This window comes from Camelus bactrianus, chromosome 3, assembly GCF_048773025.1.
Source record: "Camelus bactrianus isolate YW-2024 breed Bactrian camel chromosome 3, ASM4877302v1, whole genome shotgun sequence".
NCBI classification, from domain to species: domain Eukaryota; kingdom Metazoa; phylum Chordata; class Mammalia; order Artiodactyla; family Camelidae; genus Camelus; species Camelus bactrianus.
Window position 1 is genome coordinate 97152143 of NC_133541.1, and position 19955 is coordinate 97172097.

At 45.3% G+C, this 19955-nt stretch overlaps 1 protein-coding gene and 1 long non-coding RNA gene across 3 annotated transcripts in view; one reads left to right on the forward strand and one right to left on the reverse strand.

The window, feature by feature from the left end:
• LOC123613256 (uncharacterized) overlaps positions 1 to 13826 on the forward strand; it is a 128109-nt gene extending 114283 nt beyond the window's left edge. Inside the window, exons 3-5 of the long non-coding RNA XR_006720608.2 lie at positions 8680 to 8809; positions 11632 to 11779; positions 13680 to 13826. This is a non-coding gene — a long non-coding RNA (uncharacterized LOC123613256). The remainder of the gene's footprint in view (positions 1 to 8679; positions 8810 to 11631; positions 11780 to 13679) is intronic.
• SPOCK1 (SPARC (osteonectin), cwcv and kazal like domains proteoglycan 1) overlaps positions 1018 to 19955 on the reverse strand; it is a 470868-nt gene continuing 451930 nt past the window's right edge. For both annotated transcript variants that reach the window (XM_074360727.1, XM_074360729.1), the window contains 5 exons: positions 15776 to 15892; positions 13788 to 14009; positions 10613 to 10675; positions 4902 to 5039; positions 1018 to 4497 (listed from right to left, as the gene is read on the reverse strand). In XM_074360727.1, coding sequence (XP_074216828.1) covers positions 4307 to 4497; positions 4902 to 5039; positions 10613 to 10675; positions 13788 to 14009; positions 15776 to 15892 — 731 coding nt within the window. In that variant the 3' untranslated portion in view covers positions 1018 to 4306. The remainder of the gene's footprint in view (positions 4498 to 4901; positions 5040 to 10612; positions 10676 to 13787; positions 14010 to 15775; positions 15893 to 19955) is intronic.

A 19955-nucleotide genomic window follows, 5' to 3' on the forward strand; every position in this document is an offset into this window, starting at 1 on the left:
TTAATCTATAAATCTGCAAGTGTACTCATTCATCTTTAAAGCCTTGTTGAATGAATACATTTTGAAACCTTCCTCTTTTCTTGAGCCAGTTTGTCAAAGCAAACTTTCCAACTGACCGACAGTTTTGAGAGGTGCTGGGACCTTTTTACTCACGCTATGTAACTAATGTCCCTTTGGTCCTGGTCTTTAATGGATCAAGGTGGCTTCCATGATGGCATGACTTGAGGAGACCTGTGGGGTTTGACTGTAAATCTGCTGATTTAAGAGAAATTTGGGGTGTGTCCACAAATGCCAGCTGCTCTTTACAGTACCCTTTACCTCCCCGCCTCCCCTGGAGGCTTCATGTTGGCCATTGCTCTCCTGACATTAGTTATTTTGCGGATTTCTGAAGCACGTTTCCTTAAACTGTCAATCTGTAAATTGTCTGTAAAATCCAGTCCATGGGGTAAAGGAATGGAATTATTCATAACATCGTTTCTACCTCAGTTGGTGGTGAAATTACTCACTCGGTATAATTAAGTCATAGATATACTAGCCTGAATGTGGATAAAGGTGGAAAGGAAGCAATTCCTCTTCCAATTTGGGCGCTTTCTGATGTTTGACAAGCATCTGTGTGTCAATCCATGAATGGGGAAGGAGAACTCAGAATTCCTGTAAAGGAGGTTTTTTCTTCCTTTCCCAAGAGAACTGGAGAATAACTGAGGAGCTGGGGAGGGAGGAATAAGAAATAAAAGCTTAAGGTTGTCAACAGGGTGACAACAGTGACCTGATGGGTAAGGACTGAGTAACAAGTCAGGGCCTGAGACAGGAGAAGGCAGCCCAAAGGGGGCCAGGTGATAGGGTTCTAGGGTGAACAAGCACAGGGCCCGGGTGTGCCGAGGGGTCAGGACATGCTGGGCCTCAACAGAGGACCCTGCACCGGGGCTCCCCTTTATCTGCCCATGCTGTTCCCCAGAGAGCAGGCGTGGACACGGCCTGTGAGTGCACGTGCAGACGAACAAACACAACACTCAGATGTTGGAGACAAATTAAAATTTATTGAGACAGACGGAAATGCACCTACTCAGGACTACAGTTAAGCATTTATTATTAACCAAAGAGTCGTGTTCACATTCCAGATAAGTCTACATGGAAAAGCATTCAGAATTTACTAGGTTTTCTACTTTACTATTTCATCTACAAGAGGGACGACAGACTGGCACTCAGGATTTGGTGGCTGTCATTACAGTGCTACACAGTGGACAGGGACGAACAGCAGTGACTGACGAAAAGGTAGAAAAAGACCAAAACCACCCACTGTAGAAAGGGCTCTTGGACGTTACTGTACAGTGTGGTCAAAGTGAAGAAGAAAAGAAAGCGACAGCCGTAAGTGGTGTCCTGGGAGGAGCAGAGGGCAGAGCTGGACAGGCACGGCGCCGCTCACTGCTGGGTGGGGGGAGACGGGCGTGAAGGAGAAGGAACTGATACGAAACCTCAAATTTAGTGTGAGGGTATTCCCATGCTTAGAGTATTTGTGGAAATAAAAAGACACTGATATGGCAGAGAACTAATTGTGGAAGAAAATTCTAGGGTTTAACTTGGATGCCAAGGAAATGGTATAAAATCAAAGATCCACTTATGGAATAAGGATAAAACTATTTCACTAAGGAGGTTCCAAAAATGAGTCTGCAAAGATTCACCTCCATACTTTTCTGCAACAAGGGAATGATGGTCACAGCACTATTTTTTGTAAATCAAGATTTTTATGTATACTTAGTCACCTGCTAAAAGACTCCTGCCGAAAGAGAGGAAAACAAAATTCTGCTAAGGCTAAGGTAACTAAAGACACGAATCTTTAGTACTGATGAAAAGTACCTTTAAAAACTAACGCTGTCTTGCCAAAGTGAGGCACAAAAAGTGGCCTTAATGTTGCTCCATTGATTTTGGGTTCCAGTCATAAGAGGGCTTTTTATTTAATATCTTAATGAATCAAAAATACCTTCTTGGAATATCTCTGAAGATGAGCATCTCATTACCTCACTGGGAACTGACTACTGAGCACTCTTCTCCATCAGTAAGTTAATGCCAAGGGTCTTTAAGTGTCATCTTAATTTGACACTTGTCATAAGATAATTAGGCAAATTAAAATCAGTAGTTTGCTCTGTTGCTAGAAGTTTCTGTAAGTGAAATCAATTTGTCAATTTTAATTTGTCCTCTTGTGTGTTTCCCAGGCTCAGAGGAGACAGTAACAATGGTTTTCTTTGTTGGTCTAAACTGAGATTTTTTAAATACGCCTCGATTCTTTTATACACTTGATTGTGTTTAGCTGCAATTATGCAGCTGTTTTCTAAATTACTATCTCAGAGTTTTTGTTCAAGTGAGAAAAAAAAGTACTGAAATGGAGGTGATGGAGTTGAGAGATCCCAGTACAGAGCTTGCCTGTGGTCTCCCTACAGCTGGGGTCCTGGCTGTCTTCCTGTCTGTCAGGCCAAACGGGTTTGCTGTATCCAAGAAGTTCATTTCCCATCTGAGCCAACTCCAGGGATATTGCCAGTGGGTCTGGCCAGTGCAAAGACTGGAAAATACTAGTTAGAGGTGGGCTGGTAAAGTACAAATGGTCAATTTGGGGTGAAGACTGGTCAGCTGCCCCCATGATCTCAGTTTGATTGACTATATTTGTTGCCTGAGTGTATGTGGTCTTCTGGTGGCCTGGCTGGAGCTCAGGAAGGGAAGAAAAACATATGTGGGCCAGAGAGCCTTGCAGGGTGGCTGATTAGGACATCCAGGTAGGCGGACACCAGGTGGGACAGGAGCTTGAGGCCCTGTACTGAACTGAATGGGGCCACTTTGAAGACTACTCTTTGGTACTTGTGCCTGGGCCAGCTTGATATGGAGAGGAAAATCCTAAAGACAGTAGAGATGATGACCTTACCAAACTTGGAGCTAGAGTTGGACAATGAGTTTCCTTAGAAAAAAGAAACGCAGTGGTGAAGGGCTTTCTTCATTTGTACCTTGATGCGGCTTTGGGTGGGGGGGGTGGGGCACAGACTAGCTCTTAAAAATCTAACCCTACTTCTCATATGCTGCCCTGAAGTTCTTTTCTAGGCCTCCATCTGAGATTCTTTACAAATGATGAGTGATTGAAAAAAAATCGGTACAGTTTTGGTACCCTCATCACGATGACGATTTATGGATAGATAAGGGGCAAACTGAAACACCGAGTTAAGAATCCTGAATTTTCTTCTGCTATGGAACACCATAGTTCCATCTTCCCGGAGAGCAGGGTGTACATGGACATGCCTTAGAAAAAGCCCTTGAGTAGGTAGGGAAGGGAGGAACGTGCCACAGACAGGCCTGCTGCAGCCCAGGGGAAGGTTTGAGCTGAAATGAGAGAGATGGCTTGTGAGGCTGCCCACGTGGGAGTCGCATGGCTTCTGCGAGAAAAGTGATTTAGGCAGACAGAGGCTCCTCCATAACAAAGAGGCTCCCAGTAACTCTGCCGCTGCATAGAGAAGCAGCCTCCTCAGCCTGCAGGCTACACGTGCCAGCCATTAGTGCAAAGAAAGGACTTCGGTACAAATTCCCTATTCCAGAGACTATGACCCAGGTCTGGACATACTGACAAATGTGTAATTTTTTTCCAAGTGAATTTTCAGTAGACACCCAAACCCTCTTTTCTGAGAGGTGTGTACAGTCTCTTCTGTACAGACTCACATACTGATGCACGTACAGAGAGAAGTATCTTTTAATAGAGAAGATCAGTTCCCCAAAGGGACTCTTAACTGAATTAAGGCTGTTGTTTGTAGGAAGCCAGATCGAGTGATGTGAAAAAATAATGTGTAATAATAAACACCAGGGTGGGTGGGGAGGGGCAGGGGGGAAAGGTACAGTGTGGTGTGTTTTCCACAACATCTACAGGACACAAGAAAAGCACTTAGACACAGTAAGGCCAGGAACCATGCTGTAATAACCACCGGGTGTGGGTGATGGAAAGGGTCTTTGATGTTTAGAGGGTGGGGGCTCCCTGCGCTGTCAGAATCCCACATACATCACATGCTTGTTGCAGAAAACTCACGGGAGGGAAGGAGGCTCTAATTCAACCAGCCATTCCCCTGTCTAAAAAAGAAAACCCAACACCCTTCTTCCCACACACCGTATGCAAAATCAGAATGCTCTGGGAACAAGGAGTCGTCTTCCAAACCTTAGGTTGGGTAGAGAGGGCAACAATGGAGAAGAGGCCGTGGGCCATGGAGTCTTAGATACAAACGCAGGAACAGGAAGTGAGTTGCAGTTGTGTGCAGAGCTCGCGTCCTCCTCCTCGTGGGGACTACCATATGTACCCAACCTCATCCTCTTTGTCGTCATCCTCGTCCTCGTCATCCTCCGTCACTGCCCGGGTGTGCACCCGCAGCCTCCCCAGTCTGTCCTGTGGGCCCAGCTCCTGCTCATCCTCTAGGTCATCCAACAGGACCACAGAGCCGCCACTGCCAAAATCCCCTGAAGTTTCCTGCTCCTCTTCTGAAACATCAGGAAGGAAGAAAAGATTTGAGGTTAGTTTCTGCTCGTGCCTCACTACCTCCTTCATGGGAGGGCAAAACCATGCCATTTACCTTCTGAAAATGGGATCATCCCTGCCCCGGTGGGGCTAGTCTGCGTGGCATGGACCATAAGCTCTGTTTTGATGTGAGCCGCGTAATTCTAGAGATGCTTCTACCTTCTTGTTAATGCAATTCACTAGTCATGGTGAGTTCCTGCCACTCGAAAAGCCAGGTCTTATGCTTCATCTCATGTGATGTCAGGGTTACTGTGTCTGCATTGTAAACTTGCTCACTGTAGACCTCAGTGACCTCTAGAAATTCTGGTGCCCAGAGCCTTACACAGTGAGAACCTACAAGTCATCAGAGGCCATTGTGTGTACTCACCACAGTTCACGGCACCTTGTTTCCTGGAGCCGGCCAGCTCGTTCCCGTACTTATCCACACACCAGCACTGCCCCGTGCTGCCGTGACACTGTGTGGCTCTGTAATAGCCCTCCTCGTTACATCGAGGTATGAATGCTCCTGGGGGGACAAAAGGTCCAACTTGAATCCGAGAAGTGAACAGACACTCAGAGTTAATGCCCTCGAAGAGAAGAGGGAGGGCTCACACCGCACATGGGGCATCTGCTGCGGAGCTGACAGGACAGGATGGGCTGCTTGGTTATTACTCAGTCCAGATAACACGGTTCTAGGACTTGCTCAAGGTTAGACAGCATTCCTTCTTTGATGAATTCTTATTTTTCTCTTTGGTACTACTCTTATTAGTAACTTGTTTTATTTTGGAAGTTTTTATGGTTTTACTGAAATATAATTGACATATAGCACACCGTGTAAGTTTAAGGTATACAGCACAAAGATCTGACTTATATCATATAGCATAATGATATGATACCACAGTGAATTTAGTTTACATCCATCATCTCATACATATTGAAAGCTTTTTTCCCTTACGATAAGAACTGAGGATTTACTCTGTTAACAACTTTCATATATACCACACAGAATGTTCACTATAGTTGTCATGTTGTCCATCGCATCCCCTGTACTTATTTATCTTGTAACTGGAAGTTTGTACCTTTTGACCACCTTCTTCCAGTTCTCCCCCTGCCTATGGCGGCCACCAGTCTCTGCTCTTTTTCTATGAGTTTGTTTTTAAGTTACACATAAGTGATCATACAGCATTTGTCTTTCTTTGTCTGACTTACTTCACTTAGCATAATGGTCTCAAAGTCTGTCCTTGTCACAATTGGCAGGATTTCCTTCTTTTTTGTGACTGAATGATATTGTGTCATGTATATACATGTAACAACTTCTTTATCCATTCATCCATTGATGAACACGGGTTTCCTTGTCTTGGCGATTGTAAATAATGCTGCAGTGAGCATGGGTGTGCAGGTATCTCTTTGACATAGTATTTTCATTCCCTTAGGATATATTCTCAGAAGTGGAATTTCTAGATCATATGGTAGTTCTATTGTTAGTTTTTGGAGGAACGTTCATACTGTTTTCCACAGCGGCAGTACCAGTTTATAACCCGTCCAACAGTGCACAAGGGCTCCCTTTCCCCGCATCCTTGCCAGTATTTGTTATCACTTGTCTTTTTGATGACAGTCATTCTCACAGGCACAAAGGGATAATGCATCGTGGTTTTGATTTACATTTCTCTTGTGATTAGTGATGCTGAGCACCTGTTCATATACTTGTTGGCCATTTGAATACTGTCATTTGAAAAAATATTCAGTTCTTTTGTCCATTTTTCAGATTAAAATATTTGTGGGGTTTTTGTTTGCTATTGAATTGTATGAGTCCTTTATATAATTTAGATATAAACCCTTATCTGATACATGGTTTGCATATATTCCTTCCCATTCTGTAGGTTGTCTTTTCATTTTCTTGCTAGTTTGTTTTGCTCTGCAGAAGCTTTTAAATTTTACATAGTCCCAGTTATTTATTTTGTGTATATTTATTGAAGTATAGTCAGTTTACAATGTGTCAATTTCTGGTGTACAGCACAATGCTTCAGTCATACATGCACATACATAGATTTGCTTTCATATCCTTTTTCACAAGTTACTACAAGATATTGAATAGAGTTCCCTGTGCTGTACAGTATAAACTTGTTGTTTACCTGTTTTATATATATATTAGTCAGTATCTGCAAATCTCAAACTCCCAATTTATCCCTTCCCACCCCCTCCCTGCCGATAACCATAAGTTTGTTTTCTATGTGAATCTGTTTCTGTTTTGTAAATAAGTCCATTTGTCTTGTTGCTTCTGCTTTAGGTGTCATATGCAAAAAATCACTGCCAGGGCCCATGTCAAGAGCTTTTTTTCCTGTTTTCTTCTAGGAGTTTTATGCTTTCTAGTCTTTGATCCATTAATTTTTGTGAGTGGTGCAAATTAGGAGTTTAGTTTCATTCTTCCGTATGTGAATATCCAATTTTCCCAGCACCCTTTATTGAAGAGGCTGTCTTTTGAATATATTGATTTTACCCGTATGGGTTTGTTTCTGAGCTCTCTGTTCCGTCCCATGGGCCTGTGTGTCTGTTCTTATGCCAGTACCACACCGCTGTGATGACTGTCGCTTATGTTATAGCTGGAAATTCGGAACTGTTCTTTCTTAGGATTGCTTTGACTATTTGGGGTCTTCTGTAGTTCCACATAAATTTTAGGATTGTGTTTCCTGCTTCAGTAAAAGAAAAACAATGCCACTGATTGCATTGAATCTATAGATGGCTTTGGGTAGTTTGGACATTTTAACAGTATTAACTCCTCTAATCCATGAACATGGGATTCTTTTCATCAGTGTCTGCAGTTTTTAGTGTGGCGATCTTTCACCCCCTTGGTTAAATCGTTTCATCTCCGGACAAAGAAACTTTTTACTCCTCTTTTTTCAATTTGGATGACTTATTTTTTTCTTGCCTTTGGGTAATCTTCTACTTTTATTGTGTTGTAGAGAGTGAATATGAGCTATGATACTTTTTTGAGATATATTTTAGTTTTAGTTGTCTTTTGTGGTATAATCCATGACATATTAATGTGTCTTTGAAAGGACTATATTCTATGCCTGTGTACACAGAACTACATGTATAAGAATACTAATTATGTTACTTTTTTTGTCTACTTGAACTGTAAGTTTCAAGAAGAGGTTACAGTGAAGTCTCTGATTGGGATGTAAATATGACAATTCTTCCTTGCAATTCTGTTGTCATTAATTAGAATACCTATAATTTTAATACAAAACATTATATGGTAAAAAATGTTTTAGCAAGATGATATTCCCCCTTTCTTTTGAGAATTCAAAACAATTTGCTTTTGTCAGATTTTAATAGTCTGTCTCATAATAATTGACTTTTAGCCCATTCACATTTATTGTGATTACAGGTATGTTTTTATTTCTACCACTGTATTTTGTATTTACTGTTTCTTCCTTTCCTGCTCTTTGTTGAAATGGTCAAGTATTCTTTATTCTATGGTTTTCTTCCATAAGTTTAAAAGCTGTATATTCTATTTCCAATATTTTTGTTGTTACCTTAAAATATGCAGAGAAGCCTATTTTTTCCCCTAAGAGCTAAAGTTAACCAGAAACTCAACACAGTTTTCTCACTGCCCCCTACAGTATGAAATTTTAATTCTAGCTTATTAGCAAAACATTTATTTGTATAGTTGATGTTTATTAAGATTTAGCAGTATGCCTTTTTCCTTTCCACAATTGCATCTCAATAATAATTCTGGGATCATTTGTTTTCTGAGTATCACAGGCTTCAGTGATGCGTTTCAAGTCTGGGCCATGCGTCTTTAGTTTGAGAATATCTCTGTCATGTGATCATGGAAATAAATATCTAGGTGCAAAGTGATTTCCTCTCGCTTTGAAGACAGTATTCCCTGTGCTTAAACCAGTGTTACCAATCTGATCCTCACTCAACTGTAGGTAGTAGCATTTATGAGTTTTTAGTTTTAATTTTTCTTTGGGTGTGTGCATGTGTTTGTGAGCTCATGTACTGCGGGAGAACTCTCCTTAGTGTGACCTGAGTAGTAACACTGTCTACCTCACCCATGTGAAGATGGAGGTTTCTGCTTCCACTCTGGTTTTCTACTCTCTAAATTTGTGTGTTTTTTTAGAGTGACTGTTTTTAAATTTACTTTTTATTTTATGAAATAGGGGAGGCAGTAACCACAGATCCAGCTGATTCTACCAACTACTCACTGTTCACCAGGCTATTCCAAGATGACAAGGCTCTCAGAGATCAAGGATCAGAAGTTGTCCCAAGAAAACCACTCCTAAGGGACAGGTAAGTCAAGTCTGCTAATGCCACAATTAGAAGTGGTGCCCACACTCTAACTTAGAAACTCAGCCAGTGCACAGCACCTCCAGTCTGCAGAAATAGGAGGAAGGAAAAAAAATGCCTTCAGTAACCAAAAGGCAGATTTGTTAACAGATTGCCAGTCAAGCTCTGCAAAGATGGACAAGTAAAAAGCTGGGGAAACGCTGGTCCTCCTCCTCGCCCTGCAGCTGGAAAACAATAGTACTTAATAGACACAAAAAAATGCATGCTGGGTTGAGCCTCCAGGTTGGTAAGAAGCAGGTGCTACTCTATCTATAATGTAATAGAATTACCATTTTTTTCTAAGGCAGTAATTATAAATGTATATTCAGGGGCATTCAGACTCAGAAAATAAAATGAGAAATAACAAATTAGAATCAGTTATATTAATTTTCTCATGTAAAAAATACCTTGTAAGCAGATAGTATAAATGGTATTTTTATGAGTCAGCTAGCGTAATCTCCCTATGTGGGGAGATGTGATAATGCCTAGTCAGACAAAGGTAGGCCTTTCATTGATTTGTGCTGGGGAAGAAAAAGTCATCTTCTAGTCTCAGACCACATCCGTTACAGTACCTCATTCATTATTAATGGAGCAGTAGGCCCGAGTCCTTGCACTGGAAAGCCGTATGGAAGGGAGAACCAGAAGGATGTTTGTTTTTAAAAAACACTGGAGAAGAACCGACACCCAGACAGGTCAAAATCACAACTCTGGAGCTCTTTCTGAGTTGAGTTGAAAAGGGTGTTATCAGAAGTGGAAAGTGTGAGGCAAGCCAGGGAAATAATAAGTAATTTTCAAAAGTAGAAGAAAGGACAGGGATCCACCGTAAGGTGACCCGAAACTCAAAGTGAACAGCCAGAGGTCACAGACCATCTGTATTTGACAATCTGCAAAAACTTGCCCGTTTCCTTCAGGTAAATAAATAGATGATGATAAACACCTGAAATGGCAGCTGTTTAGGGGGTGCACCTGCTTCTGAATGTGGAACAAGAATAATTGAATTATTGTGTTGCAGTTGCCAGCTCTCTTTTTAAAAAGCAAGGGAAGCAATGCAGGCTCTTTTTAGAGCAACAGATAAGGTTCCCCTACTGTGTCGGCAATGGCATGGTCTGAGTGCCACAACCACAGGTGAGTCCTGCAGGAAGGAGGGTGTGGGGCTAAAGGGACCTTTACCTTGGCTACAGGGCAGCACGTCAGGGAAAAACATACTCACACAACCCACTTGCTTCTGCCTCAACATCTGGAGGAGGAACATGGAGCCAGAGTCCAGGGATCACGCACATGAAACAGAAATGTCTTTAAGTACGCTCAAGTCCTTGGACCCTGTCTGATAAATTTAGAAGGAAATCAGCTTATCTTCCTCCTTGAATGTACAACTTGATCTGGGGAATGTAGGAAGCTCTTTTATCTATTGGGCGTACTTGAAAAAAGAAAAAGTCAAGGTCCATTGGAGCCCAAGGCCAGGGAGGAGTGAGCAGTAGAGATGGGGCTCAGTGTCCACCCAGGCAACCGGCCCACAGGTGACCTCTGAATGCTGTCCGGCTGATGGAGCCTGCAGCACTTCTCAGCTAGTTACCTGGGCCTCGGGTTCTGTCCAGCTGCCTAGGGCACATCACCAGCTTCCTGGAAGAGCCCTATGTGGGGTAAGACGGGGAATTTCTTTCACGAAACACTAGTCCCTAATTGAATAACCATTGCTGTGCTCAATATTACAAGAGACATGGATGGTTTAATTAGTTGTCTAAATGAGTGTCAAGAAATGGCACTTACCCAACAGGCTTTTCCCTTTGCTCAACTTCTGAATCCTGTTCATTTCATTCTGGCAAGGGAGACCTAAAAATAATTTATGTAAGTCAGTTTCCAGATGGTAAGGGATATAATCTCTAATGATTGGCTTCACTCTTGACGTGAAATGTACACAATGACACACCTGGGAGTGGAATTACTCCATGTGCTATTATTACTGTGCGGCAAAACAGATTCAGGACATTGGTGTTACTAAGTTTAAGAAATCTTAAATACGTAGGTACACAAGTACCTGGTGCTGTAAGTATTAAGTATCAAAATAGTATTTGTGGGCTACTTGCACTGTACAGGAATCTTTCTCCCCACCAGCAAAACAAGCAAATAACAAGTGTCTCTAGGTGATTTGATGCTTTACTTCCTTACCTAAAGCAGAAAGTCTGTTATCAGCTAAGATTTCTATGAGCTGAGAACTAGGACCAAAGCTTTAAACTAGAGGGCACGTGTACTGAGTCCAAAGACTTGGAAAAATATTTAATCACCCTCCAGTCTTGCTGCAGTTTAGAAAGAGGATTAGAATGCCCACTTTAGCCCTCACACCCCAAGAAAGTAAAACAGAGGGCTTCAGGGGACGACTCTGAAGGGACAGAAGAGACCTAGAGAGACAGTGAGGACAGAAGAGTGAGACCTTGACGCCGGGCTCTGCCGCTTCCTAGCTGAGTGGCTGCAGCCGGTCTCTGTAGCTCTCATCCTCCACGCCCTCAGGTATCAAGCACATGTTGCTATGGACGAGCTCCAAACTGGCAGTTCTCAAGTGAAAGACTGATACAGTAGGAGCTGCGTGGCTAAGCAGCGCATAGGCAAGTGTGTGCTACCCTGGTTCCTTCCCCTCCAGGCAAGAAGAAAGGTGACCTCGAGTCTGGAGTTTTACCATGACTCACCTTTGCCGAGGCTGTGGCTCTAGGAGGCCCTGTTGGCTCACGGTCCTCCAGCGCAGACCATGAATTCAGATTCTCCAGACACTTATACCATCTCTGTACCTGCAGGTGTGGAACCTGGAGGAAGCACCTGAGCACCCATTTACATCTGTTACCCTGGGGCTTTCACAGTGCCGCCTGGTCTCGCTGCTTGTTCCTTGAGAGAATCCGGCTATCGAGTATATTTTGTTGCCTTCAGGATTTAAAATGATTAAAGGTAGCACTTGCTATGACAAATAATGAGCAGTGATTGAATTCTTAGGCTGCACTAGACCGTGTATTAGAACTGTCTTACGTGTTTACACCAACCAGTTACAAATGGAAATGCTCATCTCTGTCACTGCGCAGAAGGAACGTCCCAGTCATTCCTGTGAGCAAGGTGTCTGTTTAGTATGAAGTTTCTAATTGTCAGGCCCTTTCTCAAGTTGTCGTATAGTCATTTTTAAAACGCTACTTATTGAAAGATAAGGGGAAATGAATCAAGACTGAGACCTACTAAAAATGCTGCAAGAGAAAACTGCAGATGAAAAATTCACAGCAGAAACCGTTTGCTGCTAAGCAGAGGACAATATTTGCCAAAGATTTTTTCCAAGAAAGCAAGGATTCTAATGAAAAAAAGACTGTATAAGGCAGAGACGCACTCAAGGATATAAATGACATAAGGAGGAAAGTTAAGCAATAAAGAAGGAAAGATATACCTGAAGCAGCAAAACTGAGCTGAGACATCCATATTACTGGTGCTCTTAAGATTAAAGTTTTAATTCTAGAGCTCAAAGGAACACACTGTGTCTCAGGAAAAAGTGACAGCAACCAGGATGAGCAAAACTAAGGTATGTCCTAGGAAATTTATGTTCTTGAAAGGTAAAGAATCCTTTTGGCTTCCAGGCAAAAAGATTACATCACCACTAAAGGGAAGAATTAGATGAATCTAGAGAGAGTTGACAGCGCTACACTATTGAGCCCTTTTATCCCAGCACAGGGTCTGCCTGTAAACCAGTGGAGCTACAAGTTTTGTTCTCAGATACACTGCCCTGGTGTTGACTGTTATACCAGCATAAACGAAATCCATTTTTTTCCCATTGTATTTCCTCACTGGTGGTTGTTTCAATACTAAATTTGTTCCTGGCCACCTTACTAAATTCTCATTTTATTTATGATAGTTACTCTGGTTGGTTTCCTTGAATTTTTCAGGTGTGCAGTCCATATTATCTGCAAATGGTGATAATTTTTTCTCTTCAGTTTTTATACCTCGTATCTTTCCCTTTTCTAATCACATCAGCTGTTCCTTCCAAATCAATGTTAAATAACAGCTGTGTTTTTTACTTCAACAGAAATGCTGATAGTGGCTCAGCATTAAGCCTAGTGAGCTTGGGGCTTGAGATCATACAGAATTGTATGGTTTTATCCTCAGGGTTCAAGGTTGAGGCTCATTCTTCACCTGGAGGTATAATGCCCGATTCTGCCTTGACCAGGAGACAGCGCCGACTCCCTGGCCACCTGGGATGTTTCTGGGTAGCTTGCCCTCTCAGCAGGTGTCCAAGGAAGTGCTGCCTGCCTCTCTGCCTCTCTCTCACGGGAGGATCGAACCCAGGCCCTCCAGCATGCTAGCCATGCACTCTACCACTGAGCTATAGCCTGTCTACCTGAGTTTCCTCAGAATCACCTTTATCTCCCCAATTCAGGGAGTATGCTGGGTTCCAGTTTCCTCAAAAAAATTCAAATTTCATTTTAAGATGAATGCACTCAGAGTCCTGCATACTTTCTAGGTTGCTGCCTATGCTTATAAAATTTCCCAAAACATCTGAATTAACTTAGGAATCTGATTTCCCCAACAGACGTCTCTGCACTTGATAGACACTGATTGACTCTTAGGATCAGTGGTTGCTACTCATTCATCCTTTTGCTTAATCACAATGATCAAAGGTGGAAGAAAGATTGGTGAATGCATAAATCTGGCCACTTCTGCCCTTCCATAATGCCAGACAGAGTAGAACAACCATTTGTTAGCTTGTGAAGTTGTGATTCAGCCCATGGACATGGAAGTATGACTTACGTACGTTTGTTCTTTCTTCCTTCCTTCCTTTCTATGTATCTACCTACCTGTCTACCTAATGGAGGAGGAAGAGGCGACCAATGTCTCTGTCAGTGTGTCCGTCTTTCTTTGTAATGGACTACGAAGAGGAGGCCTCCTGAATGGCCAGCCCAGCCCAGCCCCTGGGCCTTACCTCCAGGCTTCTGGAAGCAGTAGCACCACTCATTGTTAGAGAGCTTGCCGTCCTTGAAGGAGTCACAGGAGTTGAAGAGCGGCTTGATACAGGGCTCGTACTTATCCAGGTACATGGCGTTGATCTCTGCGTGGTCAAGCAGGAGGTCGTAGTTCATGTCCAACTTGTTGAACATCCAGCCCAGGGAGTCCTTGCAGATGGGCAGGATGCTGGTGTCGAACCCTGCCGAGGGAAGGACACATCTCAGCTGCCACCGAGCCTGCTCCCTGACTCTGCCCCGAAAGGAGGCCCAGCCCCTCCCCCGTCTCCTCCCCTGATGCTTCTCCCCTCCGCTCGTGGTCTGAGCAGCACTCTACCAGCATAGCTGGTAGCTGTTGTGAGTTTTAAAATGAAAGAATTTAAAATGCACTAAAACAGAAATCAGCATTTGAGGAAATTATGTTCTAAAGGGAAAAAATCCCTAATATGAATTTATCTGTAATGTAAATGTGGGTTCATTTGCCAAACTTGCTTACAACAGGGTATACCTGACAGGAAGGGTCCCAGCGTGGTGAGTACAGAGGACTGTGACGGTACCACAAACTATGCTTTTATATTTCGGGAAAAAAATTATTTGAAAAACCAAAACAAAGGAAACTACCATATAAAGGATGGCAGTGAAATGAAGGTAGGTGGTGGCCCCGTTCAATCCAGCTGCTTCAGGACATCAAACCCGAAAACCTCTTCGGGGGACTCCATTTGCTTGTGCCCAAAGGCAGATTTTTTGCAGGCTCCCCAGCAATCAGAAGGAGTCTCCTGGGACTGGAGGCTGCAGGAAGCAGCTCTTCCTTATCAATCTGCCCTTCACTGAAAGGTTGCTCAGAAAGCCCAGGGGCTCAGCAGCTCCTGGAGGAACCCAGGGAAAAGCTGTGAATTAACTGTCCACACACCCCCAAGGAGGCCTTTGGAAAGAATGGAAAGCAACCATTTTATGTTCCCCTTTCCACAGATAAAACCACCAGGACCTATTTTTTGGACACTTAACATTTGCTCCCCCAGAATCTTTATCTTTCCACTAAGGTTAAAGATCCAAACTGGTAAAAGAAGTGTCCCCTAGTTGAATATTCTCTACTAATATCTCTAAATGGCCATGAACAGCAAAGAATAACCAAAAAATTAGGAAGTTCATTCTAGTTTAGGCTGAAGACCAGATGCTGGTTAACCCCTGGGTCCCTGGGTCCCTCAAGTTGCCAGTGGCACTTCTTACCTATTTAATTCAGTCCAGGAGCATATCACGTTCAGAAATCCTGTCAGGACACGTGCGGGATCAAAGATGGGATGCAATACTCTATGCTTTAAACAACACGTGTTTTGATATCACTCTGTCACAGCATAAGAAGTGCTCTGTAGAAAAGGCCGTGGCAAGGCTCTGTGTATCTGAACAATTGCACTGCTCAGTACGTCACTCTGTGCCCATCAGCCACGGGGTGGAGGGGCTCACCGCTCGTGACCTTTGGGTTAAAGGCAGTGAGAGACTCCATCAAAGTGCAAACATCCAGACCCACTCTGAGCTTCTCCAGCGTATGAAGAGGCTCTGAGCATTGTCTCTGCCAAGTCAGTAATGGACAAAATGCACTCTGACTAATGTTCTGAGAGATAAATTATCAAATATGTTTGCTACAGCGTTGCTTATAATAGCTGAAAGTTAGGGACAACCTTCAAGCTCCAAAATAAAGGTCTAATGATGCAAATTACGTTGTATCTATATACTGAGATTTTTTGTTGCTGTTACAAAGGAGAATACTAGTTTCTCAGCAACAGAGACAGACAGCCCCAGCATGCTGTGAAGGAAGGCCATGGAACAGCCCGCATAGTCTGTGCACACAGGGACCCTGGTGTTTCCTGCCCGCCCCCACCCCCCAAATGCTCCTGTGAAGTCACCAATGTCCAGTAACTGAGGACACATGGTGTTTACAGTGAAATCAACTAGAAGAGCGAAGCCATCTTACTGCCTTGCGCTGCACCAGAGCCAGTGGGCTTGATGGCCCTGTCAGCATCCTCGTGAAGGGCGCCAAACCAGTCTTTCAGCCGGGAAGCGAGGTTCCTCAGGTCCTTGTCTGTGCAGGCTGGAAAAAAGCAGAGGGCACAAAAAGTGAGCCCTTGGGTTTTCTCCTCCTGTGAGCTCTCTGCCCTCAGCATGTGATGCCCCCAGCAAAGCCGTGCTCCAAACAGACTTCCCTCTGCAGCCAGGACAGGGCTCCTTCCTCCACTGTGACAACGCCCCCAAGATGCTGCTACTCCAGATAAAGAACATGACAGCGAGAGCCGAGACCCCAGGCAGGCAGCACTGTGCATAGCTGGGCCTGGCCTGCCTCGGGACCGTGAGAGCCAGCTGTGGTGGCCTCCCACTTGTGCTCCGGCCTCCAAAGACCATCATGGGTCCCTTTCGCTAACCTGATCAAACTTGCTACCGCGGTCTGCCAGAAAAGATCCACATTTTCCACTCACGCCAAGAGATTAACACTCAGAAATAGCTAATGCTCTTAGGGAAAGGCTGCCCAGGACACCAAAAGATCCCAGTAACAGTGACTCTCAATTTTGCTTTAGCCCAAGTTCGGATTTGTGGATGTGACATATATTTTGTTGGCCTTTGGACACACTGACACGACATTCCCTTGTGGGCAGATGGATGCCTTCACCCTGGAAGAGTCTTTTCTGTTGGCAGCCCATCTGTAACTCTCCAGCTCATCTTTCAGGGTATGACAGAGTACTCGAGGCCACCGAATACTCCCTCTGAGAACAAGAAAACCCAGGTGCGTGGCTGAGGAAGTGGGTGGAGGCTAGCTGAAGTTCTCATAGAATGGAGATAAGACTTGAGAGGAGAAATTCCCAAAGGAGGGGCAATGGTGCAGGGAAGGGAGCTGACCTGCCCCAGCTCCCTGATTTTACCCTAATTCTGGGTACTGAGACTCCTGACAAAGGGTCCAGGCAGTGGCCACTACCAAGAGGCAGAAAAACTAGCAATGCGTTTAGCAGTTGTTAGCATCTGGAGAGATACTTAATAAAGACCTGAGCAGCCAATGTGCCAAAAGAAAAGCAGCAGCAAAGAAGTGAACCCCAAGACTGTCCCTTTCCCCAAATTCTAAACCTGCAGTAGTAGGAGTCAGGCTGCCAAACCAAGCAAAACACCATTACAGTGCAGAGCCAAGTTCTGAATGTCTTGTGGTGCTGATGAGACATGGATGAAGGCTGGGATCAGTCAGTGAAGAGAGACCCCAGCAAACCCCCAGGCTCTCCACTGGAAGCATGGGGCCACTGATGAATGAGCAGAGGGTCTCACTGACACTCCAATCCAGCCTTCAGTCGGTGCCTGCTCTCACTCAGCGGAGGCGATCGGCCCGCTTTTGCCCTCAAAGGGATGACTCCTCGCCAGAAGGAAATAATATGCAGATCTCCTCATTTTTATAGCCCATGTCTGCTTTCAGGAAAGCCCATCTCTCCTGAGCCCTAGGGGCTGGTACTGGAGAACAGAGCCAGGTTTCCCAGACCTCAGGCAGGCAGGGTCCCTCCCGCCCTCCATCTGAGGGGAGATGAGCAGACGCAGGCTGGGCCAACCTCACTGCTCTCACTGATCTGCTGCGCTCACAGCAGGCGGGAGCCAGGTGTAAACTCAGCAGCTCAGGTTGTGCGTAGCCAATGTTTACATCCAGGTTGTTAATGACCTCAAGACACTGCCTGGCTTTCAACAACCAGGGCACGACTGTATCTTAGAACAGCAGCCGGGAAACGGCACCGAGGAGCATCGTACCAGCAGCAGAGTGTAAGAGCTCTGCGGTCACACCGCTGGGGTGAGTCCCAGCTTCACGGCTGACTGGCTGGTGACCCCAACAAGCCACTCAGCCTCTCAGTGCCTCTGTCAACTCCCCATGTCATCCTGTGACTACAGAGTCGACCAGGTGTGTAGAGTGCTTGGCACATGGTGTGCAGCCATGACTCAGCATGTGCCAGCTATGATTTTTATTGCCACCACTATTGTTTTTATTTTTAAATGGAAGATTTATAGCTAAGTTGACAGCAAACCTCACAGCATTCAGAAAGCCAGGAAGACAAATAGACCTAAACAAACAAACCTGGTTTTGGCCACACAGGACGCAGGTGACCATGGATGCCTATGCTATGCAACTCAGCTGCCGTTCGCCAAATGTGGCTGTTTTCATTTAAATCAATTACAATGAAGTAAGAGTTAAAATCTAGTTTCTCAGTTGCACCCATCCCATTCCAGGTGCTCAGCAATGGCTAGTGAGCCATACGGGAAAGCACAGAAGCAGGGCATTTCCGTCACGGCAGAATGTTGGACAGAGGGCTCTGGATGAACCCAGCTCTCCCTCTGGGAGGTTCACGATCATGTCCTGACATCCGAGCCTGTGCCTCCTGGCCTGTCCTTCAGCGCTTAGAGATGGGCTGAGGAAGGCGAGCACAAGTCCTCTGAAGGTGGGGACCAGCATCGCGCGCTGAGCCATGTGTGCACACAGGAGGAGCAGGTGCTGACGGCTTGGCTGGGTACCAGGACTGGGCCCCCGGAGCCGGGCCCCACTAACACACTTATTGGCCCCAACTCTGAGTCTTGGGGGAACAAAAGGCCCTCTTTTTTGACTTTTCAAATGGCACACAGCTCTACACAGGAGAGGATGTGGTCTGTCTGGCTGAGGGGAATAGGACGTAGGCTCTACAGTCCATCTCACATTTGAAAATGGAGAATTAACAGCAGCTCTTTCTTTTCGATTGCCATGCACACCATCTAGTCTACATATTCTTTGAGCAGAGAAAATTGCCAAGTCAACTTGCAAAGGAAATGAATCCTCATCTCACACTGCAGGATAAACTAGTCAGTCTTGTCTAACTAGCCCCTGACAGAAGTGCAGGTTGTCTGTATCTTTAGAAGGCGGCTGCATTTCCCACAGGCTTCCCAAGGTCCCCAGGCTTCGCATGGCTCCTCCCCCCATTTGTACACGTGGCTCAGTGTGCGATGCTCCCTCCCAACCCCCCGCCACCGAGAACACTTGTGATCTACTTCCTCAGCCCATCTCTAAAACAGGGACTGGAGTCTGGAAGGACCAAATCTGTCCCTCAGGGAAAAGTCCTCAAGTAGGATGCCACCAGCCTGGGTAGAGAGAGATCAGAGAGCTGAAATGGAGATGGGAGGCACTCAGTTAGTGGGCCCTGTTCACTCACAGTGTCCTCAACCGAGTGGTGCTAATGAGGAGACCGTCAGGCCCAGTCTGCCTGCAGCCAGATACGTCCCAGAGGAAAGAATGATCCCAAACAGCAGCCCAGGGGGTCGTCTTCTCTGCCTTGGTGTCCTGGCTGTGACAGACTGGCAGTGGGCCACCAGTGCTGGCCTCCTCAGGTGCCTGTCACTGCCCCCGCTAAAGCCATGAATGAGGACTCATGTCTTCAGGAAGAGGGGAACGGAGGGGTACCTCCCACACACACTCAGCTCCTTTCTGGGGAAAAGTAACTTGTGTGTGGAGAAAAGCATAGAGCCACATCCACCTTCCATCTAACCAGTTCCTGTCAGAAACCCAGAGCGGGGTTTCTGATGGTCTCTTTATTCGTCCTGGGACAAAGCCAGGGTCGTGGGGCCACAAGCATCAGCTCATCAGCAGGAACTATGGTGCTGTCTTGGGAGAGGATCTGGCGCGATCATGAAGGCGAGGACCCCACCCCCTTGCGCTGCCTTCCCTTCCCAAGTGGGTGGGCGCAGTCACTCCTGTCCTCCCACTCCCCTTCTCTCCCCTCCTGCCCCCAGCCTGGCTTCAGCTCACTTTAATTGCTCTCATCCTCCTGATCGTCTCTGCCCAGCATCCTACTCCTCAGTGTTTCCATGGTTGCCCTTTTGTTTCTACAGGTCACTCCCCATCTTTCTTCCATGACCTCAGTCTACTCCAGCATGGCTACTGTGTTGGTGGCATCTCTGAGATCCACTGACCCCCATCTCCCTCCTGTAAGCAGAGAATGGCACTGCCAGGCACTCATAACCTCAGGGCAAACTCCTGGGATTGCTCGTCTCGGACTCGTACAAAACGTTCCCTGCTTTGTGCTATCACCACTGCCTTTATTCCAGCCCATGCTGCCACCAGGACCTCCCACCAGGACCACGGTAATCACTCTCCCAGTCTTGTACCCCAT